This window comes from Tursiops truncatus, chromosome 11 (genome assembly GCF_011762595.2).
Source record: "Tursiops truncatus isolate mTurTru1 chromosome 11, mTurTru1.mat.Y, whole genome shotgun sequence".
Lineage (NCBI taxonomy): Eukaryota > Metazoa > Chordata > Mammalia > Artiodactyla > Delphinidae > Tursiops > Tursiops truncatus.
The window spans coordinates 61,335,977-61,360,826 of NC_047044.1; the positions used below are offsets into that span (position 1 = coordinate 61,335,977).

The 24,850-nt window shown below is 45.3% G+C and overlaps 1 protein-coding gene across 1 annotated transcript in view; it reads right to left on the minus strand.

Annotated features, from left to right (window-relative positions):
- Positions 1-2,033: 2,033 nt before the first annotated feature.
- SLC4A8 (solute carrier family 4 member 8) overlaps positions 2,034-24,850 on the minus strand; it is an 82,642-nt gene continuing 59,825 nt past the window's right edge. The window contains exons 19-26 of the mRNA XM_073788664.1: positions 23,196-23,357; positions 22,038-22,289; positions 19,226-19,294; positions 15,339-15,512; positions 12,897-13,034; positions 10,675-10,766; positions 8,718-8,813; positions 2,034-7,312 (exon numbers count right to left, since the gene is read on the minus strand). Of these exons, the coding sequence (XP_073644765.1) occupies positions 7,165-7,312; positions 8,718-8,813; positions 10,675-10,766; positions 12,897-13,034; positions 15,339-15,512; positions 19,226-19,294; positions 22,038-22,289; positions 23,196-23,357 (1,131 nt within the window). The 3' untranslated portion in view covers positions 2,034-7,164. The remainder of the gene's footprint in view (positions 7,313-8,717; positions 8,814-10,674; positions 10,767-12,896; positions 13,035-15,338; positions 15,513-19,225; positions 19,295-22,037; positions 22,290-23,195; positions 23,358-24,850) is intronic.

Below are 24,850 nucleotides of genomic sequence, written 5' to 3' on the forward strand. Positions count from 1 at the left end.
AATAGCAGTTGACGTTCAACCCTGCCTGCACGTAAGGATCATCTGGAGAGAAGTTTTTGTTTTTTGGTTTTTTTTTTTTTTTTGCGGTACGCGGGCCTCTCACTGCTGTGGCCTCTCCCGTTACGGAGCACAGGCTCCGGACGCGCAGGCTCAGCGGCCATGGCTCACGGGCCCAGCCGCTCCGCCGGCACGTGGGATCCTCCCGAACCGGGGCACGAACCCGTGTCCCCTGCATCGGCAGGCGGACGCTCAACCACTGCGCCACCAGGGAAGCCCTGGAGAGAATTTAACAAACGCCAGTGCCCGCACTTACCCCCAGAGAGTCTATGTAATTGGTGTGGAGTGGGGGCCGGGCATTAGTAGGTTAAAAATCTCCTCAGGTGACTCTCAGGTAGAGGCAGGTGGAGAACCACTGACCTGCGGGGAGGCTCCCTGGCCTCCTGAGGCTCCTTGTTGCTGCTGCAGCCCGGCTCCAGCTCTGCAGGAGGCCCCGTGGTTCAGATTCTCCTGGATCCTTTAGCAGAGCCTTTTGGATATTGAATCGCTTACAGCTCCTGCCTTATTCCTTGCTGACAGAATCCTAATTTTGTACAAGTATTGGAGCAGCAATATGGTCAAGGAAGATGGGCCCAACCCCAGAGGATGAAGACAATTGCTCCTCGCCAAACAGGACAATCCCATCCCCTTCTCCCATCTTAGAGATGAGTATGTGACCCAGTTCTGACCAATGACATGTTGCGGGGGGAGCCCCTCTGGGAAAGGTTTTCCCCTTTGAAACGAGAGGGAGAAGCTAGAGAAATGCCCCTTTAGCCTCTCTTGTATTGGGGAGTTATGCTGCCTGATGTGATGCCTGGAGCTCCTGGAGCCATCTTGTGACTATGAGGGGAAACCCAAGACACCTGCAGAGAACCTGACCAGAGCCTGATGTGACTGCTGCTATTAACCACCCAGGAACCACCCCACCCCCAGACTTCTTGTTACTTACTCTATGCTTACTGTGTGCCAGGTGCCGTCCTAAGCGCTTTTCATGTCTGAATGCCGGGGTCCCCAACCCCTGCGCCGCAGACCGGCAACAGTCCGTGGCCTGTTGGGAAGCGGGCCGCACAGCAGGAGGTGAACAGCGGGCGAGCGAGCGAAGCTTCCTCTGCCGCTGCCCGTGGCTCGCACTGCCGCCTGAGCCACACCCCGCCCACCGCCTGTCCGTGGAAAAACTGTCGTCCATGAAACCGGTTCCTGGTGCCAAAAAGGTTGGGGACCGCTGTCTCAGCGGATGAAAGCTGGCTCCATTCCCTCACCTTCCCATACACCACCCACTACCCAATGCAGTATGAGCATGTCTCTGTGAGACGGAGTGACCTAACATGTATATAGCCAAAGAGAACGAAAGGCCTCAAAGCTGGCTCATCCGCTGTCCACAGCCCACTTGCCCTGGCTCTCCTTACTGCAAGGTCCACCCTGGGCTGGTGTTCAGGATGCTCCCAGCGGATGCCCTCCTAGTCACATTCCACAAAGCTGGCTGATTGGCTCTCCCCCCACCCTTGCCTCACCTCTCTACTCTTACTGCATTGCTTCCCTCATTTCCTTTTCTCCATCCCTCCAGTGACTGGATTTGAGAGGAAGAGAAATGGAGCACCCCTGCCCCGCCCCCCACCCCAAACCAAAACTATGTGGAATGACAGTAGATTTTTAAAATCTGGATTTCTATGCAGTGGTTGAGTCCTTAAACATTAGCAATTGGTCTCATCAGCCTGGTTGTATCTCCCAAGTGGGCGTTCTTTTCATGCTGTCCTGTCCCCTCACCCAAACATAAATCGAAGTGGTCCCCAAAGAAAGGGCCCTCTAGCCTCTTCCATGACTCTGCCTAGGGACTGCTCAGGGTCTGCACCCAGAGGTGTACAGGCCCCTCTTCAGGCCCGCTCAGCAGACCCCACGCATTCCCCCACCGTCATAACTCTCCTTCCCAAGTTTGGAAGGTGGTCACCTTGCCTCAGCCCCGCGGTTCGAGCTCAAAGAACACCACAGGTGTGAACAGTTACACAGACTTTATTTTTCACCCACTGAGCACAGGAAGGTCTGGGCAGGCAGAGGCGTCACCATCACCTCCCCTGGTTCACAGACACAGGCCGTGAGACTCGGTGGTGAGGGACAGGGGTCCCACCCCTACCGCAGATCGCTATGGAATTATCACGGCAACGCGTTTGTTCTCAGTCCTATTTACACCAGGGAGTGTGGAGAGGGTACATTTCTTACACCAAAAATATATACTTTGGAATCTCTAAAACAAAAATATCTCTATCTCTACAGGAGACCTACTAGAAAGAACACAGAAAACGAGGGAAATGTACCAGCACCTCAAGCCGTCCCCTTCCGTGGGAAGGTCGCTCTGCTCTCCACCTGACACCATGTGCTTGGGAGGGCAGCCGTATCTAACCAATCAGACAGACAGACACAGATCAACGAGGGGGAGGCTTATCGTCTTGGAGGAGTGAATATGGAGAGAGGCATGGGGAGGAGGATTCTGGCCTCTTTTGCAAAAGGAGTTAATTGCATATTCAGTTTGGTACTTCTGTTTCCAACATTATTGCACATGTGAAAAACCTGCATGTTGGAGTCAACTGCAAACCTGCTAAGAGAACCCAAGCTCTGCTGATTTCTGCTGGGCTCGGGAAAGGGCTGTGAGTGGGCTCGCTCTCTCTCAGAAATATTAATGCCATCAGCTAGAAGAAAACTTCTGTATTCTCCAATGCTGAAAGTGGGTTAAAGAAAATGCTATTCTTTTTCTTTCCAGAAGGATCAGAAACCATTCCATTCCCTTTGAGCACAGAATCTTCTAAAAGAATTATGCTTAATGGATGAATCATGCCACTTTCTGAATTTTCCTCTTGAAAAGATTCACGTGACACTCCTTTCCTCTTTCCAAGCTTCAGGCAATCATATAGTTACTTCACACCTCTTTTGGTGGTGAAGATCAGCCTCCTTTCCGATAAAGAAATGTGAGCTGAGTCAGCTACCCATTCTCTATAATTAATGCAAGACCCCAAGGGCACCAAGAGCTATAAAGAGTAGATTCGGGCTTCCCTGGTGGCGCAGTGGTTGAGAGTCCGCCTGCCGATGCAGGGGACACGGGTTCGTGCCCCGGTCTGGGAGGATCCCACATGCCGTGGAGCGGCTGGGCCCGTGAGCCATGGCCGCTGAGCCTGCGCGTCCGGAGCCTGTGCTCCACGACGGGAGAGGCCACAACAGTGAGAGGCCCGCGTACCGCAAAAAAAAAAAAAAAAAAGAGTAGATTTGGCAGAAAAATCCCTTCTATTTGGTTTTGGAATGTCTTTTTCTATTTACACTGAAATATGGATGACCCTGAGGGCTTGAGAATCCTTAGTCCCTCACCCTAAATAAGGCAAATAACCGTAAGTCTCACCTTTTTGAGGAGCCCCAGAACCGTCCAGCCTCCTCCCCCTCTCACCAGCCCTAACTGGCCGTGGTGGTTAGGACCTCTGACCAAGAACTTCTTCCCTCCAAGGAAAACTTGACAGACTGAGGAAAAGGCAGAAAGGACGGGAAGGAGTATGTGAAAAAGCTGAGTCAGTACAAGGGGGAAGAGCTTAGACGCTGTCTCATTTGGCCAGTCAGGGCCGACAGGAAGGATTTCTACCTTAGGAGTCCTGGCAGCTACAACCAAAAGAAAGTCAAGAAGCCTGAGAACATCCGATGCATGTTGAATGTCCTGCCAGGATATGGCTTGGGAACCTGAGAAGTCTGAGGAAGGTGTAAGAAGGTGGCACTAACTCTCCAGCAAAAGAAGACACTTAGAGAAGCTGATTAAGTAGCAGAGAGAACATACTTAATAGCATGTCTGACGCTGGTTAAAATGAAAGCCACGGGCCCCGGGCTCAAGCCTTCTCCTACGCATCAGGAAAATGTGGAGACTCCAAACGTGGACATTGAAGTTGACAGAGAAGCTGCAGGGAGAATTACTGATTCCTCTATTAAGAGAGAAGACTAGAGCACTGAGTAGGTAGAAAATAAAGTCGAACTGGGAATTGTGTTTTTTTGAATGACCGGAAACCAGATTCCCCAAACCAGAGACCTCTGAAGGTCTGACCTCTTGTCAGCCTGATATGTCAACAAAACCTAAGACTTAGCATATGCCAGATTTTCATCAAACATTTATGACTAATTTAAAAGCCAGACACATCTCAGACAAATAGAAATAGCAACACTTATAACATCTTTTGAAAATATATGGTTCTCTACCCCAAAGGCAAATTTATACCAACAAGGAGAAGGGGGATAGGAGCTGTGTGCAGTAAAGACCAGCTCTCTTGACAATCCCATTATCAGAAGTTTGAAATCATATACAGCTACAAAGAACTAGCCTGCATTTCCTGCAACCAGACGTGCTGAGCAATTTCACAGCATATTTCTGCTGGCCTTCACCTCCTATCTAAACCAACCCCCTCCGTAAGTCATGGGCTAGGACGTAACCCACCCACTTAGTGATGCCAGTTCTTCTGTTTAGAAGCAAGAGTCCACTCACCATCATTTTCTTAAATCTCCGGCCTCCCTCCCTTCCTCCTCTACACTGCTAGCCTATCAGGCATTGCCCTGCCAACACTCAAACGACTCCTGAATTTACCCTTGTCAGAAAAGAGGTGGACTACTTCTCTGGCCCAAGCAAGCCTGGGCATGGGAATTACCTAACTACCTGCTTTCTACCCCTAAATCAGTGTCTCATTAATGTTGAGCTTAAACACCTTTTTCTAAGACTAATCTACCTGTATTTGCCCTCAGGCAATTCTGTCAGAATAGAGAGGGGAAGCGCTAGAAGGGAGAATGACCATATTCTTTTGATGTCCCCACAGCTCAGGTGCACGAGGTTGTTTAGCAGCAGCAATGAAATCTCATGGATACACTCTCACTTGTTGGTAGACACACGTGCATACACACACAGGTACATACACGTGGCTGATGCTCCACCACCAGTCCCAGTCTCCTACCCTAAACACCCCCTCCCCCAACTTGACTCTGCAACCCATAGTCACCAGCCACTGAGCAGGGAAGCAGCCAGGACTGGGGCTGAGGGATGGGCGGGACTCGGGAAAGATAAGAGAGGAAGAGTAGGGAATGGTTCCTACCACTGAGATGTAGCACAAACGAGGCTGGCTGTTGTTTGAAGAAAATCTAATAGCCTAAAAAGACTGGCACAGCCTTCCAAAGTAGCTAACGTTCCGAAGGCGCGGTAAGCTGGGAGGGTCTGGCTCAGGAAGCGTACTACACAGAGTTAACAAACACCGGCTCCCCACTCTCGGGAAGCCTGCCAGCACAGGGCATCACAAGACGTCAGTGTGAGTAGAGAGGTTTTTCTGAGTGACTCTGCCACGTAGTTCTGTTGCATGATGGACTCTTCCCTGCCGTATTCCTCATCGCCACGCCAAGGCCAGGGGAACAGGTGAAGCGGTCACCACCCTCCCTATACAGAAGTGGCAGGAAAAGATGGGCGAGGCAAGATGGGGGAAGAAAAGCGGTGGGGGTGGTGGTGTGTGTGGATGTCCTCAGAGAACAGAGAAGTTGAAAAAGGAGGCAAAAAGCTCACAGAAGCAGAGAGGGACAGGGAAAGTCAGCAAGAAAGCTTTTCCCAATGACAGGTTGCCTTATGATTTTTCTAAATTAGGTAGGTAGATGGGTACAATATTACATTTATCCTAAAGTGATAAAATGTGAAGCTTTGGCTCTCAAAGATTTTAATGCCCATATAGTTCAAAGAAGCATGCCTGTTCCTGTCTGCAGCATATGAAAGGATGCCGAGGCTGTCCCTGAAACAGCCTTGTGAGTAGAAATCAGACAAGCCAGGAACAATACCCACAATTCAAAGGAATGTCATTTTAATAGTTGAAAGCCCCGTGACGTTCAGCCAATAGGCACTGGCATGGCCATACATACTGCTTGTTTACAGCAGGCATCCGTTCTGAGTGGTTGGTGCCCATTCTGTACCAGTTGTTAAGTATTTTGAAAATCATCTGTGTATTAAAAGGACTGACTCTAAGAGATAGGGAAATAGGAAAAAGGCAGGATTCCTTCAGTATCAAAGGTCCTTAGAGTAAGACTACCTGAATATATTTATGAGTCTAAGGAATGCAAAATTCAATAAAGTAACGTAGCCAACTCTTCACCTATGAAAGGAGAGCACACCGACGGACGGTCCCACCGTACAAATATTTTCCAGGAGGGAAACTGAACTGATCAGATCCCCTGGGTTACCGACATGCTTGCTAGTCACATTCTGTGCACAAAGGAAGGGAAAGTCTATACACAATGGAGCCCAAACCCTCGATATTCATTGCAAAAGAGAAGAGGAGACAGAAACTATAAATATAGTTTTAAACTAAATACCAAAATTAATTTCACCACTTACAGTTCATTTCCCAATGTGGCTTTTTACATCTGAAAGTCAGAACATCTGTCAACAAAAAAATCCAGGATGATGAAGGTGGTCTGGTCCATTGAGTTGGTGATGGTTTGCTACTAAGGCAGCTAAGGAGACATTACGTAAGCACTTGGATCTCTCCAGGAATGGAATCAGAGTGTGTCCTCAAGAGACAGCAGCAGGACATGGATGTTTCCACAACATGGCCAATTAAGAACACCTTATCTCCTTTTCTACTCACAAACGACTACAGTCAAACCTTTCCCAGATATCTAGAAAGCAGACACTATGACAAATCTTCAGGCTAGGAAGTCCTTCCTGGTGTCTAAACTAATTCCTTCTGTAGCCCTGAAGCTTGTTCTCTTACCCTATCAGTGGAGTTAGGAGAAGCTGTTCATCCTCACTCGCCATCACTGATTTTCCCCCAGGCCTTTTCCTGTCTGAGCTAAGCAACTTCAATGTCCCCCTTGGCCCTTTCATCATCCAAGGTTCTTGCTGAGTTATGCAGGCTGCTGCTAGGGAGCGATGAAGACGCACCAGGCCAGAGGCATCTTCTGGCTGTGGTGGTGAGCACTGCCAAGGCCCAGGGCGCTGACCCTCCTACGAGCAGACCCTCCTGGTGGCCTCTGGGTCTCGCCAGCATCCCCCAGAGCAGGCAGCCAGACCAAGGCCCGGGGCTGCCCAGGAGCCTGCGGCCACTATGGGACTGGAGGGGCTTCCTTTTCCTCTCTGCTCTCCTCCTACTTCCTCACCCTGTCCTTGAGCAAGAGGGACCTCACCGAGGAAGTCCTCAGTGGCAGAATGGATCCGTACGGCTCAGCAGGCCAGCAGAGGGTTTCGGAGGAAATGTCTGGCAAATGGGAAGCTGGGTCTTCGGCGGTGGCAGTTCTGAAGAGAAAGAGAAGGAAGAGGAGAAGTACCAACGGGAGGTGGTCTTCTGCTTCCACACTCATACCAGGCGGTGCCCTCCGACGCACACCACCAATAACTGAATGCTCGCATGGCTTCGACAGGACCAAGGACAGGGCCAGACTTGGGCTCGCTTCTTCTCTGAGACACTCGTCATCTTCTCTGTAACCAGAACTTCCCTGTGGCACCTCACGGCCCACATCCTCCATCCCAGCAAAGACTTTTAGTTGAAGAGACTGAATAAAAGTGTTACAATTAGACGAAAAGGGAACACATGATTCATTCCTGATTTTAACACAATACTTTGAAGATGTCAACACAATTTCGATCTGGCTGTATTTTAAGTTCATTTACAAGGAGACTAGTTCTCAACTAAAAATAACCGTGTGCGTTATACATTTCGACAGCTGCCTGGATTTTCCTCTGAAGGAAACAAGATTCTATATTTCACTCACATTCAGTACAGATTTCTTTTAACCCATTTGATGAAATAGCCCATCACTACCACCCACTGGTGGCTGTGGCTTTCCAAAGCACATCAGTTTCTCCTCAGAGCAGCCTTATGAGTGAGACAGTTATTATTACCCCCATTTCACAACTGAATAAACCGAGTACCAGAAACAGTGGTCTGCCAGGTTACACATGGAACTAACAGCTACGCCAAGTCTCCTAATCTACCCTACTGCTTTTTTTTTTTTTTTTTTTTTTAACTAGAAAAGTTGCCTTTAATAAGACCTAAGATTTTACTTTCGGTTATCTGATGACTTAGTGTTTGGACCAAATTATTCATGTAATTTGAGTACACAGCCTACTTCAATGTAAGCAAAAATGCCTCAAGTCTTTCCATTTTTTTCATTAACCAGGTTAAGAATTGATCTATGCTACTGACAAACAATACTCAGAATTTAGTTTCCAAAATAAGAAAACGGTTACAATTTAATATTTCAAAATCTTTCCTTGACAATTATTCTCATTACGGAATAAGTCAAATAGGTTAAAGTCTGTATCAATACTATCAACACTACCCAAATACTTCAAGGATTTTCCAGTTTGTGTGGCTGCAAGAACCAAAGAGATGCTCTACAGATTTTGAAATGGGAACTAGAAAGAGGGTTAAGGGAACAAAACAGATAAAGCAAATTTACATTCCAAAATAATTCCATCCTGACTTTGGGCCTGGGTAAATGGGCAGCTCAAACCAGCATATCTGCTCAAATAGTTAGAAAACATTTTTCCTTTTCTTAGGTTTATAGCTATTCTGTGGGGTTAGCAACAATGCTAGATGTGCCATTCATGGATAAATTCAACTTTACAACTAAAACATATTTTACTTTCAACATGATTGCTAGTTTTAAAAGTCAGAAATAAAAATCGGCAATTATACCTCTTTTCCTTTGTGTTTCCAGAGTTCATGCTGAGAGCTTTCCAGACTGTGGTTTTAGGCATTTCATCAGATATATTAATCTCAGAGGGGTCACATCTGAAATCAATGCTTAGGACAGTCAATGTCAGACATACAAATAAGGTCTACATCTCAGTCTATGATACCCACTACCCACCAGAAGGGAAAAGATGAGGCGTGAGGGAGCTTGTCTCACAGCTCTCGGGAGCACTGGGAACCAGATGGTCGGAATGTCGAGAAGCAAGGTGGCCCGTGAGTCAGAGCTGAGGCCTGGGCCGGGGTGCCCTGCCCCCACAGTTCTGCTCTCCTTTGAGGGGCCCCTCTGGGGATGCTGGTGACAGCGCTATGAGGCCAGAAGCGGCAGCATGAGGAGCTGCCACTTAGTGAGCGCTTGCTGTGTGCCAGGCATGGAGCTAAGCACTCTGTTTACTTTCTCATTTACGTGGCCAGATCTTTTCCATTTGTAGTTTACAAAGGACTGTTACAATATATTATCTTAACTCTCACAGTATCAGAGATTATTAACATCCTCATTTTTAATGTGTAGAAACCAAAGCTCATAGGGTTAAGAGACTGTCCAAGGTCAGACGTCAGTAAGTGGAGAATCAAGACCTTGAATCCAGTCCTTGGTCTCCTAGACCCACCCCCCCCACCGCCCCCGCCAGTACTCTAAACTTTTCCACATGCCAGACTCTCCTTCTAAAAGGCCAAGAGGGGAGGCAGCATCTGCTAGAGAAGGAACATGATTCCTGTTTTGCCGTAGAGAATGCAAAGCCTATGGCTCCTTCCCTGACAACTTACAGAAAGTTTCTTAAAGATCAAAGATTCCATTTCTTTGGGGTAAGTTAAAAAAAATTGAACTCATAGCAACGGAGAGGAGAATGGTGGCTACCAGAGGCTGGGGGGTGGGAGAAAAGGGGAGCTATTGATCAAAGGGTACAAACTTTCAGTTATGAGTAAGTTCTGCAGACAATGTAAGGCATGGTGACTATAGTTAATAATAATGTATTGTACACTTGAAATTTGCTAAGAAAGTAGATCTCAAGTGTTCTCACTACACACAAAAAAGAATGGTAAGTATACTAAGTGATGGGTATGTTGTTAGTTTAATTGTAGTAATCATTTTACATATATATATATATATATATATATATATAAAATGTTGCACACCTTAAATATATACTATTTTTAGTTGTCATAAATACTAAATAACCAAAGAAAAGACTTTCCTCATCTCCCCCTCAGTATAAACCACAATCAATTCAGTAACTCAGCAGTAAGTCATCTAGCATCTAGATAACCCAGATCCCCTCTCTCTTCCTCTTCTGTACCCTCTCCACCTCTGAGCTTCTTTCAGCTTCTGTGTTCCTCTTCCAAAGCGGAAACAAAACACCAGGAATGAAACCGCAAATGGACCAGTTTAGCTTCCTGTGATTTGTGGTGAGCAACAGGTTTAATACACCAAAGGGCTAAGATTGCTGGCAGAAGTAAGGAATTTGGGGAATCCCAGTTCGGTTCCCCCTTGGCTCCCAGGACTGCAGCCGCCATGAGCCAAGCTGGAAGGGGCTGTCTCTGCCCAGCCCCCAACGGCTTGCCTAAGCATGGGAATTTCATGCCCACCAGGCTGAGAAGCAAAGACTACATCCTGTTCACCTTTGGAAGGTGGCAGAGAGAGACAGAAGGACCACTGGTTTGGGGAACGCATGGGCTCCCGTAGCTCTGTCCTCCTGTGATTCCCAGCACCTGGCATAGTGCCCAATGCATGGCAGGCCCTCAGAAAACCGGGAAAGGAAAGGTGTTTTCACAGGCTGGAACCGGGAGGCTGAATGTTTAGCTGTTTATACCAGCAGCTGCATTTGTGACACAGCCCCCATCACAGAGCCAGAACATTTACGCAACCACCAAAACAGTCAACTCCTTGGGGCTGGGGGAGTTTTACCTGAAACTGTTGTTCTTTCCAGGACTACTTAGTAACTTCCTGCTCTCTAAGGGGAACTTGTCTCCCCCCATTTCTAACATTTTCTCAGCCTCCTGCAAGAAAAGGAGACATTACTTTATCTTGGATCAAATGAAACCAATAGTCTACACCAGCCCATTTTTCAATCACCATAATTTCTACCTGATTTTCTCTCCATTTATTATAAGTAAGTATAATTATGTTCTTTCATAGATCTGACTCACCACAAAAAGAGAGACAACCCAATATCTGTACCTATGGAATAGTATTTTAAAAAAAAAAAGAACCTGAATCTGAGTAAACCTTTAGATACAACCACCAATTTACTGGAAACATAGGAGACAGAGAACATGTTAAATGATACCAAAAGTTATATTTAGTAAAATCTAAATGGCAGGAAATCTTGTATGTCAAAGACAAAAAAGGCAGGAGGGGGGGCTTCCCTGGTGGCGCAGTGGTTGAGAGTCCGCCTGCCGATGCAGAGGACACGGGTTCGTGCCCCGGTCCGGGAAGATCCCACATGCCGCGGAGCGGCTGGACCTGTGAGCCATGGCCACTGAGCCTGCGCGTCTGGAGCCTGTGCTCCGCAGCGGGAGAGGCCACAACAGTGAGAGGCCCGCGTACCGCAAAAAAAAAAAAAAAAAGACAGGAGGGGAACCCCAAAAGAAATTTTTTAAATATATCAACCAATTGCAATATATGAACCTTACTGGATCCTGATTCAAACGGATGCTTAAAAATAATAATAAGGCAATTAGGGAACGATGAATACTGACTGTTCTTTCTACCTTTGTGTATATTTAAAATGTTCCACAATAGAATACACACACACACACACACACACACACACACACACACACAATGGAATACTATTCAGCCATTAAAAAAGAAGAAAATCCTGCCATTTACAACAACATGAATGAAATCTGAGGGCACTATGCTAAGTGAAATAAGTCAGAGAGAGAAGGACAAATACTGTATAATCTCACTTTCATGTGGAAACTAAAACAACTGAGGTCATAGAAACAGAGAGCAGGAACGCCTGGTGGTTGCCAGGCATAGGGGGCAGGGATGGGTGAAGGTGGTCAACGAGCTGAATAAGTTCTGGGGATATAATATCCAGATTGCTATCTATAGTTAACAATACTCTATTATATATTTGAAAATTGCTGAGATTAGATTTTATAATTTCTCACCACACACACACACACACACACACAAATACAAGTATGTGAGGTGATACATGTGTTAAGTAACCCTATTGTGGTAATCACTTCACAGTATATACATATATGGAATCATTGCATTGTACACCTTAAACTTACACTATATTATATATCAGTCATATCTCAATAATGCTTGAAAAAAATACAAGATTTTTAAAATTCAAGATTTTAGGAAAAAAATTCCTTTAAAATGAAGTCCAGGCTTCCCTGGTGGCGCAGTGGTTGAGAGTCCGCCTGCCGATGCAGGGGACACGGGTTCGTGCGCTGGTCTGGGAAGATCCCACATGCCGCGGAGCGGCTGGGCCCGTGAGCCATGGCCGCTGAGCCTGCGCATCCGGAGCCTGTGCTCTGCAACGGGAGAGGCCGCAACAGTGAGAGGCCCGCGTACCACAAAAGAAAAAAAAAAAAAGAATTTCAAAGGACACTATTTCAGGCACTAACTGTATTTGGAAATACTTTCAGGCTCATTCTTGGCCTGGTATTTTCATTTTGCTACACATCCATTCTTTGCACGTATAGGCCATTGATTGAAGGTCCATTGTGTGGATGGCAGATGCCAAGTGCTGAGGGAAATGAGGAAGGACAGAAAGTCCTATGCAAGTTATCTTTGCGAACCACAACAACATCTGCAGTTAGGTACGTGACAAATACTCTTGGAAAACAGTAGGTTTTTTATACTTGTCAAATTAGACCTTTGGGAGAACATGAACCATTTGATCTGATAATAAGAGCGGATTCCATGTTCATACTCTAAGTGTGAACCTGATGAGTAGACTGTAGACAAACAGAGGGAAAACAACCGGTTATCAAATCTGACGATGAAGGACAGACATCGGCTAAGAATATCTTTGGAGTAATCTTCCCCACTCCTAAATATAACCCTTGGGATTCGAGACATGCTGACTTTTCATGTGGCCCTTCCTATGTTCTGTAATTTGAAGCTGCCCCGAAGTCTGCAGTTGGTGCAAGAACTATGACCTCTTCCTCCTTGGCCTTCTTTTTGGCATCATCCAACTTCTTCTTTTTGCTTTCCGGCATGAGATCATCTAACCAGCTCAGCTCCCGCTTAGAGAAACAGAGATCCATGACTTTCCTGACAAAGACCAGGGCCAAAACCTGAAGAAAAATAAAGAAAGTGAATTAGGGGGGCTCATTTCCTCCCTGGAGTTTAAAAGCAGTCTTATTTTCACAGCAGACTAGAACATGTCAAGCAGAATCAAACTCATAATAATCATAATATTTGCCTTTATTGAGGCTCTCTGAACCAGATACTAAGTTAAGTGTTTTCTATACAATAGTTTATTTAACTCTCATCATAACAACCCTACAACTTACTGATGCCCTAACTGAACTAATTTAATTCCTTTATTGAAAAGAGGAACCCTTCATCAGCAGATGGCCCTAAGAGCTGCCTTCCCCTGGCTTGAGGCCAGCAGGAAGGGCTACCAGGCAGCCTGGGGGTGGCGAACCTCTCCAGGAGATGGCTTTGGTGGGGCCAGCCAAGCTCAAACCAAACATGGGTCACCAGGGGGTGATAGGGCCTTAAAGGACCGTCTGGACTTCCTCGGATCCTCTGCCTACACATTTACTCACAAAATCCTTGCTTTATGCCTGCGGCATGGATCTCGAGCGATTTTTGTCTCTGCCCTCTGGCCTGGCTTGACACTCATTTTATAAATGAGGAAACTGAGGCCCAGGGAGAGAAAGTGACTCACCTAAAATCTGACAGCTAATTTCCTCCATGGAAACGACCAGGGATCTCAACTGCTGCTCCACTTTCTCCCCATGAGGGCCATTTCAGCCAAAGGAGAACCAATAATAACCCAGAATGACCTGCCTGGATTGACTGGTATTCACCAGCTAAATTTGGTGACTGGACCAGGCATGGGGCAAATCAGGCTAATTAAATTCATTTCTCCCTAATTTCAATGACTATTTTCCCAATAAAGCCAAAATTCATAGTGTCCCTTCCAGGAGTTGCCAGGAATTTGCTATTTCTTTAACCAAACACTCAAGCCCTGAACATAACACCCAAATGTAGAACCCTACATGTATTCTGACAAAATTGAGACACCCATCAGGAGGGTATATATCTAGGAGATTAGGGGAAAAGGACCCCGAAGATTCCTCACCCTTGAATATTCTCCCAGTAAGACAGAGTTCAAAAGTAACTAAATGAGTACCAGACACTACCCTCACTGGCTTTTCCCTTCTGAGGCCCACCCTTTGGGTAACTTTCAAAGAGTCCACTGAAATCTCAGCATCCTCATGACACAGAGTGAGCCAGAGACAGGAAGCCCTCAAGAGGACAAGATGGAACAGTGAGGTGGTCAGGTGGCAAGAATTTCATCATCACCCTAGTTTTAGAAAACAGGTTGTCACCTGTTGCTGAACCACACAGTTCAGCTTTCCTGGTCTCCTTTCCAAAGCACTTGCTTCAGTCAGAAAAGAGGCAAGGATGTCCCAGTCACTTATCAGTGCTAGACCAACCTCTTCCTCTTTCCCAGTGGCTTGAAATGGTGCATTTCCACCACTATAGACACTTCTGATTGCAGTAAATTCTAAATAGGAACCATATTGCTTTGAGGTAATATGCAAGTTACTGCAAACATGAAGAGTCCTCTCCATGTCAGATACATGAGAGAAGAGAGAGAGAGAGAGAGAAAGAAATTCAGACAGACAGACAGGCAGACTAGTAGCCTTAAAAGTAAACATAGTAAACTACTACACACATGCTTCCACACCTCAAGGTCCTCAAAATAATGCTGCTCCTGCAAAGACCAACCAAAAAACAAAAACTCACCATCAGTAAAGGATTAATACCCAGAATATATAGAGAACTCCTAAAACTCAACAACAAAAAAACATACCACTTTATTTTAAAATGCGCAAAGGACTTGAATAGACATTTCTCCAAAGATGATATACAAATAGCCAATAAGCACATGAAAAGATGCTCAACATCACTAATTATTAGGGAAATCAAAACCACAATGAGATACCAACTCACACCCATTAGGATGGCTGTTATCCAAAAAACCCCGCCATGCCACAACATGGATGAACCTTGAAGACGTTATGCTAAGCGAAACAAGACAGTCACAAAAGGAAAAATACTGCGATTCCACTCACATGAGGTAACTAGAGGAGTCAAATTCACAGAGACAGAAACTAGAATGGTGGTTTCCAGGGACTGAGGGGAGAGAGAAATGGGGAGTTATTGTTTCATCGGTACAGAGTGTCAGTTCTGCAAGACGAAAGACCTTCTGGAGGTGGATGGTGGTGATGGCTACACAAACACTGTGAGTGTACTTAATGCCACTGAACTGTACACTTAAATATAGTGAAGACGGGAAGTTTTACGTTATGTATATTTTATCACTATATTTTAAAATAAAGAATAATACCTTTTAAACTCACCATCATTGGAAAGACAATGGCAGCTGGAGATGCCTTGATGACCCAAAGCAGGATGAGGCAGGTCAGCTGGATGAGGGTGAAGAGGTGCACTTTGCGCAGCGGCACGTGCCGAAGGTAGATGAAGTCTGGCTGGTGCTTTGCAGGCATCCCAAAGAGCTTCAGACGATCAAAGAACTGAAAGGAGGGAACTGGCATTTATTTTCAGGTGGTTTCTCTGGGCCTCGTTAATCCCATTCATATCTCTTAATATCACCTGCTCCGAAAGGCGGGTAATACCGTTTCTACCTGACAGAAGGGGAAACTGAGTCTCAAAGAGAACAGGTAATTTGACCAAGGTTGGTAAGTGACAGAGTCAAAATTTGAACCTATCTCTTCTAATTCTGGGTTCAGCTTTCTCTCTCCTCTCCCACACTCTAGCTCCTGAGACAGATCTTTCTCAGGGAGTGTTGAAAACAAAATAAGCAGTGGTATCTTTCTGCTTAAAAGACCAAATCTCTTATTTGTTCTTTGAGGAGTTTGGAGCTTTTTACTGATTATTTAAAGTAAAAAGATAGGGACTTCCCTGGTGGCACAGTGGTTAAGACTCTGCACTCCCAATGCAGGGGACCCAGGTTTGATCCCTGGCCAGGGAACTATATCTCACATGCATGCCGCAACTAAAAAGTTTGTGTGCCACAACTGAGGAGCCCACGTGCCTCAACTAAGGAGCCGGTAAGCTACAACTAAGGAGCCCACCTGCCACAACTAAGACTTGGTGCAACCAAATAAATAAATAAATAAAATGTTCAAAATATATATATATTTTTTAAAAAGTAAAAAGATGAAATCTCATGGGGCTTCCCTGGTGGCGCAGTGGTTAAGAATCCACTGCCAATGCAGGGGACACAGGGTCAAGCCCTGGTCCAGGAAGATCCCACATGCTGCGGAGCAACTAACCCCATGCGCCATAACTACTAAGCCTGCGCTCTAGAGCCCACAAGCCGCAACTACTGAAGCCCACCCACCTAGAACCTGTGCTCCGCAACAAGAGAAGCCACCACAATGAGAAGCCTGCACACAGCAACAAAGATACAACTCAGCCAAGAACAAATAAATAAATAAATAAATTTATTTTTTAAAAAATGAAATCTCATAACATTCTGCATATAGAAAAAATGACCATCTTATATTATAAAAAGGAAAACAGAGACCCAGAGAGATTAAATAACCTGCCCAGGAGTTGGAGGAATCAGGCTCCCTGACTTCAGACTATACTACAAAGCTACAATGAACAAAACAGTACTGTACTGGCACAAAAAATAGAAATATAGATCAGACAGAACAGGATAGAAAGTCCAGAGACAAACCCACGCACCTGTGGCCACCTAATCCGTGACAAAGGAGGCAAGAGTATATAATAGAGAAAAGACAGTCTCTTCATAAGTGGTGCTGGGAAAACTGGACAGCTACATATAAAAGAATGAAATTAGAAGACTCCCTGACACCACACACAAAAATAAACTCAAAATGGATTAAAGACCTAAATGTAAGGCCACATACTATAAAGCTCTTAGAGGAAATTATAGGCAGAACACTCTTTGACATAAATCACAGCAAGATCTTTTTCAATCCACCACCTAGAGTAACGAAAATAAAAACAAAAATAAATAAATGGGACCTAATTAAAAGCTTTTGCATAGCAAAGGAAACTATAAACAAAACGAAAAGATAACCCTCAAAATGAGAGAAAATATTTGCAAATGAAGCGACTGACAAGGGATTAACCTCCAAAATATACAAATAGTTCATGCAGCTCAATATCAAAAAAACAAACAACACAATCAAAAAATGGGCGGAAGACCTAAATAGAGATTTCACCAAAGAAGACATACAGATGGCCAAGAGGCACATGAAAAAATGCTCAACATCACAAATTATTAGAGAAATGCAAATCAAACCTACAATGAGGTATCACCTCACACCGGTCAGAATGGCCGTCATCAAAAAATCTACAAACAATAGGGCTTCCCTGGTGGCGCAGTGGTTGAGTCCGCCTGCTGATGCAGACGACACGGGTTCGTGCCCTGGTCCAGGAGGATCCCACATGCCGCGGTGCGGCTGGGCCCGGGAGCCATGGCCGCTGGGCCTGCGCGTCCAAAGCCTGTGCTCCGCAACAGGAGAGGCCACAACAGTGAGAGGCCCGCGTACCGCAAAAAAAAAAAAAAAAAAAAAAAAATCTACAAACAATAAATGCTGGAGAGGGTGTGGAGAAAAGGGAACCCTGCTGCACTGTTGGTGGGAATGTAAATTGGTACAGCCAGTATGGAGGTTCCTTAAAAAACTAAAAACAGGGCTTCCCTGGTGGCGCAGTGGTTGAGAGTCCACCTGCCAATGCGGGGGACACGGGTTCGTGCCCCAGTCCGGGAAGATCCCACATGCCACAGAGTGGCTAGGCCCGTGAGCCACAGCCGCTGGGCCTGCATGTCCGGAGCCTGCATGTCCGGAGTCTATGCTCTGCAACGGGAGAGGCCACAACAGTGAGAGGCCCGCATACCACAAAAAAAAAACAACTAAAAATAGAGCTACCATGTGACCGAGCAATCCCACTCCTAGGCATATATCTGGAGAAAACCATAATTCAAAAGGATGCATGCACCCCGATGTTCACTGCGGCACTATTTACAACAGCCAGGACATGGAAGCAACCTAAATGTCCATTGACAGAGGAATGGATAAAGAAGATGTGGTATATATATATACAATGGAATATTACTCAGCCATAAAAAGGAACAAAATAGTGCCATTGGCAGAGATGTGGATGGACCTAGAGACTGTCACACAGAGTGAAGTAAGTCAGAAAGAGAAAAACAAATATCGTATAATATCGCTTATATATGGAATCTAGAAAAATGGTATAGATGAACTTATTTCCAAAGCAGAAATAGAATCACAGATGTAAAGAACAAACTTATGGTTACCAGGGGTGGCGGGGTAGGATGAAATGGGAGATTGGGATCGACATATATGCACTACTACGTATAAAATAGATAACTAATGAGAACCTACTGTAGAGCACAGGGAACTCTACTCAGTGATCTGGGATGACCTAAATGGGAAGGAAATCTAAAAAAGAGTGGATATATGCATACATATAGCTGATTCACTTTGCTGTACAGCAGAAACTAACACAACATTGTAAAGCAACTCTACTCCAATAAAAATTAATTTTACATAAATAAATAACCTGCCCAAAGTCACATTAGAACTCCGTGCATAACAGTGACCACTAGACATTGTAAAATAACAAAGAGGAACGAGCCACCAGTATAAGAAGTGGCTAAATTATCAAATTATCTGGGTACCCAAGTTACCTCCTGATTCTCTCTGTTCAAAGGACTCAGAGGAATGAGTTGATGGATGGGAAAAGGCAGACTGTGACAGGAAGTAATACCTGCTTACTTGGAGCAGCTCCCACGACTCCCCAATCTCTTCACCAACGTACCCCCAGTTAAACCCGCCCCCCCCGCCTCACACTTTAGCCTGGCACTAAACCTAGTGTTGTCCATGTGTGGAAGCCAGTTTAATTCTTGATCAACCTTTCAGATCTAAGTTTACCAGCATCTGACAAAATGTGTTTAATACATGCCTGATGATTGTCTGCTGAATAACTGACGAACGACTGGAACCATGACATTGAATCAGGCCACCCTGAAAGTCTCTGTGCACTCATGCCAACATGACCCTATTTTGCCCAATGCCCAAAGAAATGTCTAAAATACCTGAAGCAGCAAGACTAGGAAATGGTTTCTCAAGAACTGGTTTGTGCTCCCCTAGGGAGGCTGTCTTTCCCTGGTCAGGACAGGTGAGCTCACCAAGAGAAGACACTGCCTGGCTGAACCATGCAATACCTGAATTCCCTGTAGTGAAGACACTCCCATGTAGAGGAAAACTCCGTAGAGTACCGGCATCGGGATAAACTGAAGATGAAAGGGCAGAAAGGCCAGAAATTAAATTTGGTATCATAGCACACTCAAGATTATATAAACTTCCAAATCTCCAAGAAGGAAGCCAAGTCACAAAATCACTGCATAGATGCTGCATTCGTTTCTGCTGCCTTTACGTGACTTAGAAGCAGAAGCAAAAACAGACGCTGACAATGATAAAAAATCATTTTGTTCGGAAATGAAATGATTACACGTAAGTGTAATTTGGTCCTGGTTAAATCATAGGTCTCACATCTTCTTCTCCCCATCTGGCTCTTCCTCCTCCAGGGAAATGGGCGCACACACACACACACACACACACACACGCACACGCACACGCACACACACACACACATCTCTTTTACGGAACTGAAACGTTTTAAATCTTTTCTAATCGCAGAATCATCTCCTCAGGGATTTGGTGTATTTTAATATAGACTAATAACATTTGCTTTTTTACTAACCAGAGACTTGAGGGCAGGAGTGGGGAGGTTATCTTAACAGAGAAGGAATAATTTGGGGAGAAATATCAACATTACTCTACTGCATTTGACTATACATACTTACCACATTATATCAATCTAGGTAATTTTCAGAGCAACTCTATGAGGTAGAGTAATGAGGCCTATGGAATCAAGGCAAGGAAAGTCTTTTTGCAAAGTCTAAACTCGACTTGCTTTTATTCTGAGGCTAAAGAACATTCCCAAACATAATTCTTCTTTGAACCAGAAAATCCCCATTGGATTTTACGTTGTTCCAGCTCTAGAGCGAGTAGACATCTCAATTTGGTGCTAACCTGGTTGGAAGAACTACTGAATGGTTTCCTAAAAGAATCCCCCTGAGACAGTTACAGGAAGGCCAGGCAGTGCCCACCACCAGGCCTTCATGGTTACATTCCCAGACGAGCAGCGACCTTTGGGCTCCTCCAGATGGCACCTAGACCAGAGGCACCTAGGGCTGGGGACAGAGAGTAGAAGGGGGCAGGGCCATGAGGAGAGGTGGCAAGATTAAGTGGAAGGTAAGGGGACAGGAAGATGGTTCAGAATCCTTTCCCTCCTCTCCCACTTCTCACCCTTAAATAGCATTTGCAGTGCAGGCTGAGGTGGTTGACAATTCATCAAAAAGAGGGAGAAGGAGGCAAAGGAGATAAGTAAGTGCTCCGGAATGGTTGGGGCTTGCAGACAGAGCTTTCCTTTTGATTCTATTTTTCCCAGATGCAGGTCTTACACCCACAAAAAAAATTTTTTTCTCATTTTCAAGGTGGCTCCATCTGTCCAAAAATCCTCTTTTCACCCCACATGTCACACCAGCCACTGCCCATTTTTCTGTTCCACTTCACAGAAAAAAACCTCTTGAAAGAGTTGTCTGCCCACATGCCCTTTACTTCCTCACCACCTGTTTACTCTCCGGCCCCTGTCATTCGGCTTCTGCTCTGTTGTTCCAATGAATCTGCTCTTGTCAAGTCCCGTTAGGCCTCCATGTTGCCAAACCCAATGGCCTTGATTTAGTCTTCATCTTTCCAGACAGTCTCTGACCAATCACTCCCTTTGCTTGGCTTCCCTGACATCACAGCCTGCTGGTGTCCCCCCTCCGCCGCCAGCAGCTCCTCTGAGCCTCTGTTGCTATCTCCTCCTCTACCCAACTTCGAAATATCGGCTCTCCTTAGACTCTGCTCTTCTCTCTAGTCCTCCTCTTTTATATCTACCTTTCTCCCTCAATCCACTCTTTTGGCTTTCAATACCACCGACGTGCTGTTGACTCCCACATTTATATTTTTAGCCCAGAAGCCTCCTCTAGCCTCTTCACTCAGATGCCTCCCAGACATCTCACTCAAATCTGACCACGCCCACCCCTTATAAAATCACTTCCTCCTTCATAACAGTCTTCTCCCTCTTAAATGCCATCACTCTCCACACAGATGGTCAAGTCAGAAACCTAGCAGGCATTTTGATGCTTCCATTTTCCTCACCCCATTCCATATCCAGTCGACCAGCAAGACCTTTGGATCTCCTCTGAGATATCTATGCATCCCTACTACCAACTTCCTCATCCAAGCCACCATCCTCTCTCACCTGTAACAGACTCACCAGTCTCTCTGCCTCTATTTTTCCTCAACCCTAAAAACTTACTCTCTAGATATCAGCCAGAGAGATCTTTTTAAAATACTAAATGGATCATGTCCCTCTCCTGTTAAAACCCTTCAAAGGTTACCTTTACCAGTGTCAGCAAGGCCCTGCGTGATCTGCCCCTGCCCACTCTTCCATCTCATCTCAATGCTCTTGCCTTAACTCAACACCCTTGAGCCCTGGTATCTCCTAGAACACATATCATCATTTCCCACCTCAGGGCCTGTCTAGACTGCTTTTCTCCCTTCCCCCACGCCCTCTCCCACCATCCATGGCATGGCTGGCTCCATCTCATCTTAAATACCATCTCCTTAGAGAGGCCTTCTCTGACCATAGTAACTAAAACATCTCCCCTTAATTCTCTATAGTACTACAGAGAGTACCATATATTTCCTTTTATCACACATCATATTCTGTAATTACCGTGTTTGCTTTCTTAACTAACCTTCTTAACTACATCTTATCTGTCTTATACCACTAGAATAAATTCCTTCAGGGCAGGTATCTGTACGTGTATCTGTTTGCCATAGTGCTGTATTCCCAGCACCTAACAGAATTCCTGGCACAAATCAGGCACTCAGTATTTACCTAATGAATGAATGAACGGTTACCTTTAATATAGCTGTCATGAAGACTGAGCAGCCCATCAGCACAAAGATCATAAGGCCTGTTACTCTCTGTTCTCGGATACCCAAGAATTTGGGCTGTTCTCCAGGGGCAGAGCACTCAGATTCCAGTTTGAGGCTGTTCACATGTGTGATGGACAGGACAGTTGCAGCCACAAACCAGGGCAGGCCCATGACGGAGCAGACACCCAGCATGACGGCCACCATCAGCAGGTCCAGGTGGTAGCCACATCCTTTCTGTGGGGAAACAGAGTCTCCGTCACCATCAGTGGGCTGGCTGTAGTGGGACATAGGACAGTGAGCTAAGAGTCTCAGGCCCAAAGCAGGAAGGAGTGTATGGATAAGAAGGAAGGGGTCCAGAGATTCCAGCAGAGTCTTCCAGGCCCTCCTGGTGTGGAGGGAACAGAGAAGAAAGAGAAACCTTAGCTGGTCTTACACATGCCAATATCCGACTTTTATTCAAGTGCCCCCAGATCTCACCCTGAGTCTCACATATTCAAAGATTCATCCTTTCTTGACAGAGTAAGCAGAGACCAAGCCACATCTTGACCATTCTAGAGGGTAGACCCTACAGGAGTCGGAGATAAACAGGTTCCCACAAACCCTCCCCATTCCTTGCCAAATACGGATGCTGCCTACTCTAGGGAAGAAAGGAATAGAGATGAGGCGTGAAGCCTCTCACTAATAAATGTACTGGCACCAACCCTGCCTCCTAGAATCCTTGGGCTCAAGGTTCAGTCTGGAAACCTCGATAATGCACATCAATGAGAGAATACCTGTTTCTAGGAAACAGTGGCCCAAGCCCTGACCTGAACATCAGGAACCTAAGCCCGACCCAGACCATGTGGCTACGTGGGGACCACCAGGAATTCTGCCCACCAACCTCCCTCACAGGTTTGAGAGAAGAGTAATGGACTCCAAGCTTCCTTCACATCATACAATCATGCTCTACCCTAGTTTCATCTCCAAACCAATCTTTGTCATTAATGGAGGGATTGGAAACCCCTGGAAACCCCATATGAGCTCCTCCCATGACTGATTTTATCCAGGTTCTACAGTTCCTGACCTAAACAGGCTTACCCTAAATTTTTAAAAAATATAATAGGCTGCCGTTATGAGTCCTAGGTCAGAACTTCTTGTTACCTTGAGCTTGTGTTCCTTCCTGTTAATGATGACAGCTGTGATCTGCTGGTCCATGAATATCAAGATAGTGCAGAGAAGAGCTGGGATAATTGCTGCTATCACAGTCCACCAGGGATTGGGGCCAATGGGACTAATAATCCACCCTCGATCATCCCGTGTTGGCTAAAGGGAAAAAACAAGATTTTTGTATTTCAAGTTAACTATAGTCATTAGGGCAAAACAGATCAAACGGAATCACAACAAGCACAATTCTTTTTATTCCTGAATGAGAATCCTTATAAAAATAAAAATAAAAAAAAGCATGAAACACAGGAAATCTATGGCCTTTGAAAGACTCGGTCCCCAACTGTCAACTTCTTATGGAATATTCATTACTACTTCACTTCCTTCCCCTACTCTCCAAACCCCTGTGTACAGAAAAAGTGACTTTATCTCAACATTAGCCCAAGTAAAATATAATTAACAACAAAATCTGTTGTCAAAAAAGAACTTAGTGACTTCCAAAGACAAATATAAATAACTTTGATTATCCTCCTCACTGCTCCCCTCCAGAAGCCGTATAATGTATGTCTACAGAACAAATAAAGGCAACATAGAGCCAGTTACATGGAATTTCAGGGGACTGGTCCAAGGACCTCCTCCCATCAGCAGTGAAACAGGGGTCCAGGCACTAGAGACTTGAGAAAGGAGCCCAAGACTGCTGAACTTGGGGACTTGTGTGATCTAGGACTCTCTCTGATGTCCCTGTAAGACTACTGTTCATAAACCTTATTTGGGTGTTTGTAAAATTCCTAAACTCTCCTAGATCTCAAAAAAATGCTAAGGTACTCTGAGGAAGAAAAGTTCACTTTGTTTCGCGAGTAGTGATGGAGGATAAAAGGCCAGGGGTACAAATTGGCCCAGAATTCACCAAAACTCAATGAACAAAGCAAAGACTATCACATCCAAAGTATTTGGTTCCATATTGGTTATGACTCTAGGATTCAAACACTCTTCAATAATGTCACCAAGTCCCAAATTATGAATAGCTTAGGTTCCGAAAGTTTACAGAATCTGTGTTTCCTTAGTAACAATGTTCTAAGTGGTAGGTAAATTGTTAGGTCAACACAAAAACTTATTAAACCCTGACTGACATTACCCCATCAGTACTAGTACTAGCCTTCAGATTGGGTCTTGGTCACTGGCGGCCATGTGGTGTAATAGGGAAGAGAAGAAGGAAGAAAATTTCTTCTCTGCTTCCTGAAAGTGAGGCCTGCCAATGAGGAACACTTTCTTTGACATTCTCCCATCTCCCCTCTCGTCTCTCCTACCTCGCAGAGGCCTTCTTCCCAGATGTCCCAGAAATTCAGTGTCTTCTGACTGTCTTAAGCCTACCCATCAGGGAACATTTCCAGGGACTTCTTAATGCTCCCAGATTAGTTATTTTTACACAAAATCCATTCCTCCCGCAGGGTCAACCTCAGCCAGGTATTAGAGAAAAAGCTGACTGCACTCGTTCACACAAAGGTGAGAATGCCATATTCTAGGACGTATATATTTTTAAAGAGGGTGTTTTTTAATCCATCAATTTCTAACTGGTGGCATTTCAGTGAATTCAACAAAATAAAATTTAAAATTTTCAAGCAATATGGAAAAAGGTATTTTTAACCAGGCCT